The sequence below is a fragment of the Esox lucius genome, chromosome 5 (assembly GCF_011004845.1).
Source record: "Esox lucius isolate fEsoLuc1 chromosome 5, fEsoLuc1.pri, whole genome shotgun sequence".
NCBI classification, from domain to species: Eukaryota; Metazoa; Chordata; class Actinopteri; order Esociformes; family Esocidae; genus Esox; species Esox lucius.
In genome coordinates, this window is record NC_047573.1 from 12,000,892 (window position 1) to 12,014,065 (window position 13,174).

Consider the following 13,174-nt stretch of genomic DNA (forward strand, 5'->3'; position numbering starts at 1 on the left):
AGAGCGGCTTAGAGCCTTCTAGGTGCTGTTTGACAAACTCCAAGCGAGCAGTCACCCTTCTTCAAAGCTTCATCATCTTCCCCAATATTTGGAACAAAGGCTTAATCCACCCCCACAATCCAGAAAAAAATAACCTGCACAAATTACTTGGATCCCTCAGTGCCGCGGTTGAGACATGGATGCAGTTTGAACCCCACTCATTCAAATGTTGATATCAATGAATTGGCAAGGTCGCTAAAAGACACAGAAATCAAATGGCTTTTGTTTGAAGACTGGTGCTTCTGTTCCCAACCAGGGAGGACCCAGAACAGCACCTAGACCGCGACCCTGACAGCGACTCTCAGGAACACAAAAATAATTATCTCCCCAAATAAGGTCCAGGTGCCAGAACCAAGAGGATTACAGAGAGAAAACCTTTGCTCTAAGGCAAACAAAGAAGTACACCTACCTCGACCTAAACATCAATTTCACAGGCTGTGAATGATCTCAGTGACATGTTCAGGTAAGAAGGGCCGTCTCAGGCATCAAAAAGAGCATAAACCTTTACATCCCAATCAGGATGTGGCTAAATAAAAAACTCCAATCTGTTATAGAACCCATTGCACTCTATGTTCAGGAGGTCAGAAGTCAACCATCCAACCAAGAAATCTCAAAATAGGATAAATCCAATTGAGACTCTGCATTTGGAATTCTGCAAAGATATCCTTGGAGTACTACACAAAACCCAGAATAATTAATGCACATCAGAATTAGGAGAATTAGGAATATGCCCATTAATTATGAAAATCCAGAAAATAGCAGTTACATTTCACACCAACCTAAAGGAAAGCGATTCTAAAACCATCCATAGCAAATCCCTCATCTAAAGAGAGATGAACCAAGAGAAAAGCCTGGTAAGCCATCTGGATTTGGGGCTCTGTTCACAAACCCAAACTGATCCCACAGAGTCCTAGGAGAATATAGACCCAACCAAAACACGAGAAAAATAAAATATTCCTCACAAAATCTAAAAATATTTGATACACTGGAAAGACTTAACCTAAAAACAAAGCAAACGAAAATGTTACCTTGCCCTAAATGGAGAGAACACAATGGCAGAATACCTGACTACTGTAACTGACACAAGAAAAACATACAGATTTATGTACAGATTGGCAGACCTGGCTCTTGAGAGAAGACATTTAAACTTGAAGCCATTTGTACATTGGTTCAACCCTTAATTTTGAGTTTGGGTGTTCACTTCTGTCATTTACTTATTTACAGTACCTTCTGGAAGCATTCAGACCACTTCCACCATATGTTGTTGTGTTATACTCTATTTATTACTCATTTCATTATATTTTTTGCCATCAATCTAAAACAATAACGCAAACAAAAGCATGTTTTTAGCAATGTGTGCCAATTCACGGGAAAATTTTAACGGATATATCACACGTGCATAAGTATTCAGACCCTTTGACATGACACTCCATATGGAGCTCAGATAAATAAGGCGCACACGTGTCGGTATAAAATGTCAGAGCAAACAAGCCATGAAGTCCATGAATTGTGTAGACCTCCGAAATACAATTGTGTTGAGGCATAGATCTGTGGAAGGCTGACAGAAGCACAGTAGAACTGTGAAATGGAAGATATCTGGAACAACCAATACATTTCTTAGAGCTGGACATGGAGCCAAACTAAGACACTAGACAAAGGGGGTGCCCAAGAACAAAAAGGCCACTCCAATAGATCCTTTCTGCAGCACTCCAATCAGATCTTTATGGTGGGAGAATCAGGCAATGAGGACGCTTCTCAGCAGCAGAAACCAGGAGACTAGTCAGGATTGAGTCTCCTGGGTTTTGTGGGGTTTTATTTGAGTAAATTGCCATTTTTGTCATTTAAGCCGTTTTACGGGGAATTGTGTGAAGACTGTTGGTGGAAAAAAAGCCTGTAATCAATTCTAAAAAAAAGACCATAACACCACAAAATTTGGATAACGTAAAGACATCCAAATCAGAGCGTCTGATCAGAACATTCCCGCTGGACAATGTGACTGGCAGCATTTTATTTTCCTGGACGTTTGAAAAACAAAGACATTTATGGTAACGTCCTCCCAAAGACAATCGCTTGATGCCATCTATATCCGGTTTTGGAGAGAGAATCTCCACTCTGCAGGCACACTGTCTATCTGGATAACTAAGGGAATCTTTGGAAGTTTTGCCCAGTTAGGGTACACTTCTCTAAAGTTGATTATGAGGACATCGTGAGCAGTTTGGAAGTTTTGGAGACTGCAATAAAAGAAATATACCGCACAATTTGTCAGGCAGCCAATAATTTTACCTGCTTTTTATGTCAAAAGCTATAGTGCCTGTATTTTCTCCACCCATCGTTGTTCCACATAAAAATTCCCTTGGAAACCACAAAAGAAAGAAGGATAAGATATCTAATGTACTAACTAAAGATTTATATTCACTTTGTACATACATTAATCATTTAATATATTAACTATTTTGTTATGGAATAACCTTATAAAGGTTAAACCTGACCAGGCATGAGGCTTCATAAAGCACAATGTTTTTGGTAAGTACATTTCTGAAGAGTTTTGAGTCGACCTTAGGCAGCTAACAGAAGCCGTGATCTGAATACTTTCTGAAGCCACTGTATACCTTGGTTTGGCAAAGTAAATGATGGTTTCCAATGCCAATTAAGTCTTTAAATACAACAGAATTTTTGTTAGGGGTAGGTTAGGACAAAAGTAGGGTAAAGAGAGAGGTCCTAAAAAGAGGCCTTTCTCCAGTCTTTGGAATCAGGGCATGACCAAGACAAAATTGACCTGGATTTGACCCAAACAAATACCAGCGAAACCAGCATGTGCGCATGTGCAAGCATCACCATGAGTCAGCAGTCACGTGAATGCTGTTGGGTGAACGCCTTTGGCGCAGGCCGACATGAAGCAATGGAAGATCAAATCCGATACCTCAGCCTCACTCGCACACACATCCACATAGTTCCAAACTATTCTAGGAGGGATTCTTTTCCTGCCAGCAGTCGTCGTATTATGACCGCAGGCTCCCTGCACTGTCTGCAGTGGCGAGGAAGGCAATCAAATAGCTCCGGATGAATTAGTCACGCTTCCGGGGCCCAGCCCCTCTAACCATCACACGCTCAGCACACTCCTCTGGCTGTCTCCGGCAATGTGGCACCGCCCTTTCAGTCCTCGTTTAAAGAGAACAGCACAGAGGCCGTCATTTTTCAACAGCTAATCACAGGCGTCTGAAGAGAGCTTGGCAGCCACCGCCACCAGGGAGGAGTGCGTTACGGGGCCCCTGTCAACGTCACAAACACGGGCGTAATTAAACTCGGTTGACTCCAATATGCCAGCAGATACTGGTAACAAATCACATTTCGGTCAGGTAGGCAACGCCTTGGGCGTGATGGGGGGGGGGGGGGGGGGGGCGCGGACACGACAGATTTAGAGGTGGGCAGCGTTGGCTTAGTCCTGTGTTAGTGCATTAGCACCTCCACCCAACACCACCTCACACAGTCCTACGGGGAGGACTAGTCTGCTTGATGGCTCACGGGGGGCGGGGGGAGGTCTTGTCTGTCCGTCCGGTCGGTATCTCGGGCCTGTCTGCCAGTAACCTCAAACTCTAGTCTCTCGCTCTCGCTTCATTCGTTATCTGAACCCTTCCTACCACTTAGTACCATTTATTCTCCCCCACCCTCTTTCAGCTGGTCCTATTGTTGCCTGCTCCCGTTCCATCTCTGTCTCTCCCACTCCTTTGTCTCTCCCGCTGCCCATCGGTCCCTAAGTCTTCCCGTCTTTCTCCTATAGGCTTTCTACCACTTAGGCCTATTCACTTGTTAACTGCAGCTCGACTCAGCTCTCATCCAGCCTATCTCACTCTCTGGTTTATTCCCTCCCCTGTCGCTCTGTCTTTATAATGAGCTTACTGCTACTATTTTTTAGGTCTGAATTTCTTTAAGAGTGGCCATGCATGTACTAATCCAAGACTCCCTATAGTGGTTCTGGGGTGGAAATTTGGAAAAACCTTTGTCTCTCCTCTGATTTAATTTGCAGTGATGTTCGGTATATAGTATACGTTACACCAGTATCCCACCAGTGTTACAGCCAAATATAAACAAACATCTAATCTATTCGGCACACAATCACAGTAATATTTTTTTTTTTTAAAAGCCTTAATAGCTAAGATCATTCTGTATTGGAAGGCTTTCTGTTGATAGGGGTGTTCCCTGTGTTCTTGTCTCTGGTAATGTCAGCTGTGTTCTGTGAATCCCACTGTTTAGTTCAGTCCCTTTATATATATAGAAACATATGCAGTGAACCCCAGAAGTATTTGGACATAGTCCTGGAATACAGAGCCAAAAATGGGTCAATGGTGTTAAAGTGCAAACAGCTTTAAATCGGACAGTATATTAAATCTGTATCAGTAGAATTGCAGCACGTTTCTACAGTGCATAGTTTGCCAAAGGTATTTGAACATATTACGTAAAATAACGTCTGCCTCTGAACTTGCTGATCAATGCTACCCTCTGGCGGGATTCTTCTGCACTGCAAAGAGACAATATGAGGCAACAGCCAACTGTACATCCAGTGTCCAGTAGAGGTCGCCCAAGTACTACTTTAAACATACCAAGTGATGCATTTACAACAGCATCCAAGATAATCAGTTGCAGTCAAATATGAAAAAATATAAAATATCATAAAATAATTTTAATTATTGCATTACCTATAACCCATATTCAGAGTGGATTTTCTTTTGTAGGTTAATGTTCTTTGATGATGTGGGTCTGTATTATGTGACTCAAAATGATTACAGTTGTGGCCAAATTGACATGGCATGATTTGTGCAGTCCAAAGGGGCTCATATAGCCTAGCCCAGACCATAGTGAAACAAGAAACCCTTTAAGTGAAGGAAAGAGGCCATAGCTGTGAACCCTGTACAGGTTTGGAGAACAGTGGTTCATAAGCAGTCCTAGGTCATTTTCTAATGGAGAAGCAAACGATAAGCAAACGGAGGTCTTATACACGACCGGGCTAAAACAAACGGATTGAAGGGCAAAGCTTCAGTGTGCGTCTGAGCTTGTCTTGTAACGCTGGCCCAACCAGGCGCCAATGATTCAGCACTTTTTAGATAAGTGCTTTGTGTCCTGTAGTTGGAAGGCTGACTTCACGAATGGGAACCACTCACTGTCTGAGTCACTTATCACAAGCTTCCAAGAACAGTCATACTTTCTGTCCCCAATCTCCATAAAAGGGGAGTGGCTGGGTTATTGGTTTCCTAGGTGACAGGAGGAGGGTGATGTTCAGTTCTGCGGGCCACGTCACGGGCCCGCTAGAAGCACTACCCCATCCTCCCCCTGCTCGCTTCTAGCCCTGTGGCTGCGCCCTTCGCGTTGGCCACGCGATTGGCTGAAGGGAAATCACCCGGGGCAACAGCCAATGGGTGTCCTGGAAGCAAAAACCATTCCACCTATTCTTTGGATCTTCTTTCCGTCTGCAGGCCAGATTAAGGCCCCCCGTCTCCGTCCCACCTCGGTGCAACACACCTGACTACACTGGTCAAAGAAACATTAGCACTGGGGAAGGCCTGTCAGACAGGTCAATGCCCTGAGGAGTGAAGTTAAACCGGGGACACTGATGCTGTTGCCTTACAACCCACATAGGTAGGGCCAGGCAGTGAGCTCATTCAGGTCAAAACTGGCGGAACAACCTCAGCCCCGCTAATAGAAATCACCCGGGATATTCCACAGAATAGAAGTTGTGTGAACAAGGGAAAGGTAAAACAGTGAATATAAAAAAAAAGCAAACAAAAGTAAAAGATAACAGGACAAGGGTTGAAACACATTATGACAGGTAGCTAAGACTCGGCAATCCCTGAAACAGAAACACATCCTACACGTGCAGCAGAGACCAAAGTACAGGTGAAGATTGATGTCTCCCACACCCATGAGAGAATAAAACCTAATTCAATCAGTTGAGAGTTGTCAAAACCATAGCATTATGTATTCTTTGTGGTCAAATTAGTACGGCTGTTCAACACTGTCATTTTCAATACCTAAATAAAACTAACTAGACTAACTTAGAGACTGTGCAGTGGAGCAGAGAAACACGGCCAACCACGCTCTAAAACATCTCAGGACAAAGGTTGTGACGACAGGAAATGGGTCAAAGAAAAAGCGCTCACATTAGATTACATTCTAATGCACAGCATCCAGACTCACCATGCTGTTGAGCTCTGAGTCGTAGCTCCCACAAGGGTGCGTGGAGGACCCCAGCGGCTCCAGACCCTCCTCGTCCCACATATAGGTCCCCCCTGAGCCAGAGTCGGAGGGGGAGAGGTCCAGAGACGAGCCGTGGGCGTAGTCCGCGCCCCCGGACAGGGCCTGGCTGGCACGTCGAGACAACACCCGCAGGTGGTTCCTATCCCCTGAAAAGGGAGGAAAGGCGCGTCACTCGCCGGCTGCACAAGTCCCAGAGGCCCCGGTGAAGCATTGGTCTGACGCGTGTGGAATCTTACCGGTGATGCCCATCGCGGCCCAGTCTACACTGTCAGACAGGAAGCTGTGCAGGCCCGTCATGGACGCTCCCCCACAACGCCGGTTGGCGTCGGTGTTGTCCTCATCGGCCAAGATAGGGCGTCCTTCATCAGGAGCCGGTAGAAGCAGAATCCCGTCGCCTCCATTCCCCAGGTTGTCAAAGTCGTCCATGTACTCCTCGCTGTTGTCATTGCGCTCCAGGGAGGAGGTGGAGGAGAGGGACATGTCCTCGAGGCCCTCCCCGAGGGAAGGCACCGCGCTCGGGGTCGCAGGCTCCTCAAGCAGGCCCTCTGTCACACCCTCCGGGGTGCTCCCAGGGCTGTCCGTGGTGCTGGATGGGTCTGGGGTGACAGGCGGCGTCTCCACAGAGTTCCTCCTCCCCTTGCTTTCCTCACCGTCGCCCTGGACCTGCTCTGCAGGGGCGGGCAGGACGGGGCGAGGCTGCTTGATGAGGGAGGGGCGTGAGAGCTTGTAGCCGAGGGCCGAGGGTTTGGTGGTGTTAGAAGCCGGGCCGGGTAGTAAGGATTTCCTCAGCGCGGCGGGGGGCAAGACGCCGCTCGCTGTCCCCACCCCGGCCTTGACTGGCGCCAGCCCCAGTACACCCTTATTAAGGTGTAGGCCGCTCCCTCTTCCCCCACCGCTCAGCACGGGACTCGGCCGGGCCAGCAGGGAGGCCTTGACCGGTTGAGACTTGGCCATGGGTTTAGGCAGCTCCTTGGCCAGCTCTGAGGCGCGGTTGAAGGAGTAGGAGCGGATGATGGGCGGCTCGGAGGGGGAGGGGATCCTCTTGACATGGGTGAGGCTCTGGGATCGCACCATGTTCTCCTCCGAGCCGGATTCCAGGCTGCCACTGGACTGGGAGAAGGAGAAGCTGCTGGTCAGGGTGCCAACGGGGGACACAAGGCTGTGCCTGGCGGATGAGGCCCTGGGCCGCCCCCCCCCACCACCACCACCTGCCGTCTGCCTGCTGATACCGGCTTTGCCGTTGCAGAGACCCTGTCCAGAAGAAGCCTGTTTGGGGGCGGCCGCACGAGAGACCGTTTTGGAGGAGGCACTCCCCCGTACCTTAACCACCACAGGCTTCCTGATCTCCGGTACCACCGCTGGCAACCGCTGCAGTTGTCGGGGGTGATGCCCAGCTTCAATTACGCCCTCCTCCCCTGAGCCTCCCTTCTCCTCTGGGTCTCCTTTCTCCTTCTTCCACTTTAGAGAGGAAGAAGAGGAGGCTGGCATCCGGACCGACCCGTTCTGCCTGGCGGTGGATATCCCTTTGCCCATGGTGCCGGAGGCAAGGTAGTGGGTCCCGTTGGTGAGTGGGGCGGTGCCAGCCACAGCCGTGGGCAGAGCGGACCGTGAGCCAAACTTGGGCAGCCTGGAGACCATGGTGGGTACGTTGGGAACCGGATCTTCCATTAGCTGCCTGCTGGACCATGGGTATGCAGGACTGGCTGAGCTGTAGAGGGAAAGAGAGAGAGAGACCGGGATGAGGAGGAAAAGGAAGGAAGAAAAGGAGAATGGGGACAAGAGTGAATGTTAGCTGAGAACATGCTAAGACTATAGTGCCTCTAACACTGAGGCACACTTCAAGGCTATCAAATGCATTAAAGACTGTTACTTTAATTCAACATGCATTAAAGACTGGAATATCTAATTCAACCTTACAAGGAACAGAGACAAAGCTTTAGTGAACAGTAGCTATAGAAGACGAATAACATCTGGGAGAACCTTCAGTAATATACCATGTCATGTTCTGAAACGCCCTTCAAAGTGCCCTACCACTCCAAAAGACTGGGGTGTGAACAAGTAGTTAGCTGGGAAAGACAAGCACTAAGTCAGGGCTTGTTGAAGCAAAACCACATCACACACACACACACACACACACACACACGCCGTACCAGATGGCACACCCCTAAAAATCACAATGCTACTCCGCCAAATCTTGACATTTAAAGCCACACCCAGAAGGCTACATCAGAAGCCTGTCAATCTTTCCCCAGAACGGACACGTGGTGGACGGAGAAAGAGCTGACACGTATTAAGTCGAGCCGTGTTTTTCCCCTCTCTTGAGGACCAGGTAGAGCCGCCTGAAGCTGTGGAGGCAGACGTACAGAGACAACCTGGAAGACAGGAGCTACAAACCAAATAGCTGACACCCTATTGGCAATATGGTCAGGACAAAACAAATCCACTCTGTCAGGAACAGGGTTCTTCTTATTAGGGAGACATGTCTATGGAGACCGACGATAGATAACTCCCAGCAGACGACAACAGGATCACATGGGTGATGCCCAGCAGGCACGAGGGTTGATATTCTGGTGTGGGTTCATGGGCATCACTAAAGACGGGCCTGCGTTATTTAAGACCCCCCCCCTCCCCCTGCCCCCCCCCCCCCCACTCCCGAAAAACCACGAGATGACAGCGTGGCCATGGATATGCCTACAGACACAACCTTACCAGGGTAAACCATTCCCAAGAGGTTCGAAGAACAAAGTATCAATTCAGAGAATAGAGACAACCCGTCAGAAAATGTTCTGAAGATAAAAATACAGAAACAGTACAGAAGGACCTCGAAGGCAACAATCAAGCGGACTCAGGAGCTAGTCAGGTGTTGACGTTTACTTAACTCAAAAGACATACATAGTCAAGCTTGGGTTCCCCATACAGGCCTAGTAGCTGCCCTGACCCCCACTGCAGATCAACGACTTAAATCCCAGAGAGATGGAAGACTGGCTGTTCCTAGACGGTGTTTACCCAGGTGTCTGTCACATTGGTTCTGCAACTAGCCCTGTTTACATAAACAGATAGGGATTCAGCAACAGGAACTGGTACTACTATAACTATACCCCATCTCTGCTTCCTCCAATAGGCCAACACGGTCAATTGAAATAGGTGAAGTGCTTGAGCTACACAATAAAACATAATATTTGTGTTAAGCTCTGGGTAGCAGCAGGAAAGTAGAGAGATGACTGGGCAAATCCACTGTGGAGGCTCCACTCAGTGTAGGCTGGTGCTGGCTCAAAGCCATCGACCCCTTCTCATTAACAGAGGACAGGGGTGAATGACAGAGCAAAAGGGAGAAGAGGAAGAGAAAGGATGAGAGAGAGAGGAGGGAGGTGAAGTGTGTGTGTGTGTGTTTTAATAGACTAAGTTATGTTGTATACTGCAGAAGTATGTGTGTGCGCGTGTGTGTGTGTTAATAGACTCCGTTATGGTGTATACTGCAGAAGTATGTGTGTGTGTGTGTGTGTGTGTGTGTGTGTGTTAATAGACTCCATTATGTTGTATACTGCAGAAGTATGTTTTTGTGTGTGTCTGTGTGTGTGTTAATAGACTCCGTTATGGTGTATGCTGCAGAAGTATGTGTGTGTTAATAGACTCCATTATGTTGTATACTGCAGATGTGTGTGTGTGTTTTAATATACTAAGTTATGTTGTATACTGCAGATGTGTGTGTGTGTGTGTGTTAAGACTCCATTATGTTGTAAACTGCAGAAGTATATGTGTGTGTGTTAAAAGAGTAAGTTATGTTGTATATTGCAGATGTGTGTGTGTGCGTTAATAGACTAAGTTATGTTGTATACTGCAGATGTGTGTGTGTTAATAGACTCCGTTATGTTGTATACTGCAGATGTGTGTGTGTGTGTGTGTGTGTGTGTGTGTGTGTGTGTGTGTGTGTGTGTGTGTGTGTGTGTGAATAGACTCCATTATGTTGTATACGGCAGATGTGTGTGTGTGTGTTTGTTTTTGTGACTTGTCAGGACATCCCCACAAGTCACATTGTTCAGGTTTTAGTATAGTTATGGGGACACATAACTATACTAAAACCTGAACAATGTGACTTGTGGGGACATTTTTCATGTCCCCACATTTCAAAAGTCATTTTCTGGCTCATGGTTTAGTTTTAGGGGTCAAACTTACAATTAACTTTAGAGTTAGAATTGGGGTTTCTTTAAGGTCCAGGTGTTGTTGGTTAAGTTTAGGGTTAAGGTTAGGCATTACATCTAGGTAAAGTTTAGCCATAAATTTTACTTTATTGAGGTTAAGGTTAGGGTTAGGTTAAGGTTAGGGTTAGGTTAAGGTTAGGGTTAGGGTTAAGGTTAGGGAGCATGGAATTCTGTTTTTCATGTCCCCACATTTCACAAAAAACAGTCTGTGTGTGTGTGTGTGTGTGTGTGTGTGTGTGTGTGTGTGTGTGTGTGTGTGTGTGTTAATAGACTCCATTATGTTGTATACTCCAGAAGTATGTGTGTGTGTGTGTGTGTGTGTTAATAGACTGTTATGTTGTATCCTGCAGATGTGTGTGTGTGTGTGTGTGTGTTAATAGACTGTTATGTTGTATCCTGCAGATGTGTGTGTGTGTGTGTGTGTGTGTGTGCTAATAGACTCTGTAATGCTGTATACTGCAGATGTGTGTGTGTTAATACACTGTTATGTTGTATACTGCAGATGTGTGTGTGTGTGTGTGTGTGTGTGCGCGCATGTTAATACACTGCGTTAGGTTGTATACTGCAGATGTGTGTGTGTGTGTGTGTGCGTTAATACACTGCGTTAGGTTGTATACTGCAGATGTGTGTGTGTGTGTGTGTGTGTTAATACACTGTGTTATGTTGTATACTGCAGATGTGTGTGTGTGTGTTAATAGACTCCATTATGTTGTATACTGCAGAAGTAAGTATGTATGTATGTCAATCAATCAATCAATCAATCAATGTATTTATAAAGCCCTTTCTACATCAGCAGTTGTCACAAAGTGCTTTTACAAAAACACCCGGCCTTAAACTCCAAGGATCAAACAACAGAGAGGTGTTGAAACCTAGAGAGGACCCAAGCTCCGAGGATTGACCAGTACTCTTCTGGCTGTGCCGGATGAAATATTAAGAGTCCAATTGGAACAATGAATAAATGCATGTGGGCTAAATGTATATGTCTGTGTGTTAATAGATGAAAAGTCATGTTGTATACTGCAGAAGTAAGTGTGTGTGTGTGTGTGTATGTTAATAGACTAAGTCATGTTGTATACTGCAGAAGAAAGTGTGTGTGTGTGTGTGTGTGTGTGTATGTTAATAGACTAAGTCATGTTGTATACTGCAGAAGTAAGTGTGTGTGTGTGTGTGTTGCAGTGTGGCGTTGCAAGGTTGGTCAAGGACAGGAAATGCTTGCAGATGAATGGGTTTGCACAGCGTGTTAATGAGCTTTGGCCTTGCTCCTCTACTGGGGACCTGGCTGCAAGCAAACCACTTTCCCCCCCCTCTGCCTGCCTCTGCCTCCCCCCCCCCCCCCTCTGCCTGCCTCTGCCTCTCTCTCTCCCCCTCCCTCCCCCTCCCCCACTCACTCCCTCTGCCTCCCACTCACTCCCTCTGCCTCCCACTCACTCCCTCTGCCTCCCACTCACTCCCTCTGCCTCCCACTCACTCCCTCTGCCTGCCTCTGCCTCCCTCCGCCTGCCTCTGCCTCTCTCCGCCTCCCTCTGCCTCTCTCCGCCTCCCTCCTTCTCTCGCTCGCTCAGTTCCAAGGCCAAAGCAAACAGATATAAGCAGTAGTCCATCTACAGTTCACCTGTTTAAGGGGCCCTCTGTTACTGTGCTGTTACAGACTATGCTACTCCCGTCCATGTAAAACAGTGACCGGGTTGCATACACATACAGTCTCCACGCCCCTGTTAAAATGCCAGGTGTCTTGTGATGTAGAAGAATGTGGAAAAGATAAATCATGTCAGAACTTTTTCCACCTTTAATGTGACCTGTAATGTGAACAACTCAATTGAAAAACAAACTAATCTTTGAGGGGGAAAATAAATAAATTAAAAACTCACAATAACAATCTAAGAAACTGTATATGGTCACATTTTCACAGGCAGCCCAAATCGGATGTTTTCTCCCCTAATTGATCTTTTGACTAATCACATCTGATTTTTCTACATCTGATTTTCTTGCTGGCAAAGTTACTGATTAAAGAAAAAAACTCATCTGAACTGGTCTGTGTTTCTAAAAGGCCACTTATAGCAGCCAGTCTAAGAGACATTCACATAGCCAGGAGCCGTTCCCTTCTAACCCATTATTAGTGCCACCCAGTTGACTAATTCATTAGACAGAGGTAGGATTTCAGAGGTCAGTTCAACTCTCTTTCCAATACCTGTTACAGTCATATAGAGTAAAACCCTTTCTATTGGTACACTTTTTACTTACCATTTACTGGCCATTATCGTTACTTGGCCACCGACCCGACCTGGCCCGTGACCAGGCCCACTCTAGTGACACATACTGACACACATTGACCCCCCCTCACGCGCCTGTTCCTTATGAGCTAAGATTCAAAGGGTCCAATGTAAGGTCCAACACACCCCGCCAAGCCCGCTGCGTAATCCTGCACTCCAGCGGTGAGTCAGTCTAAACCAAGGTCAGACAGACGGGCCAGCCAAGGCCTCATTAAGAGAATTCCCAGGCGACATCAAACTTTGATAGGAATCTGCGTCAATATTCTCACAATTATTGGCCAACCATGGGCAAAATAAATTAATAGGTTGAATAAATTACGTCAACAACTACTGGAAGAATGAGCAGCAGACTGAAAGAGGGGGTTTGGTAACGAGTGTTGGCTGGCTGCCATTTATAGAAAAAGTTGAAGAGCCCTA

At 46.7% G+C, this 13,174-nt stretch overlaps 1 protein-coding gene across 6 annotated transcripts in view; it reads right to left on the reverse strand.

Moving 5' to 3' along the window:
• ccser2b (coiled-coil serine-rich protein 2b) overlaps positions 1-13,174 on the reverse strand; it is a 74,377-nt gene that overhangs the window by 47,598 nt on the left and 13,605 nt on the right. For 3 of the 6 annotated variants that reach the window (XM_010895648.4, XM_010895650.4, XM_010895649.4), the window contains 2 exons: positions 6,525-7,996; positions 6,229-6,434 (listed from right to left, as the gene is read on the reverse strand). In XM_010895648.4, the coding sequence (XP_010893950.2) occupies positions 6,229-6,434; positions 6,525-7,996 (1,678 nt within the window). Of the gene's footprint in view, positions 1-6,228; positions 6,435-6,524; positions 7,997-8,205; positions 8,341-13,174 lie in introns of those variants that run through there. The other 3 variants (XM_034292199.1, XM_034292201.1, XM_034292200.1) reach the window with 3 other exon arrangements.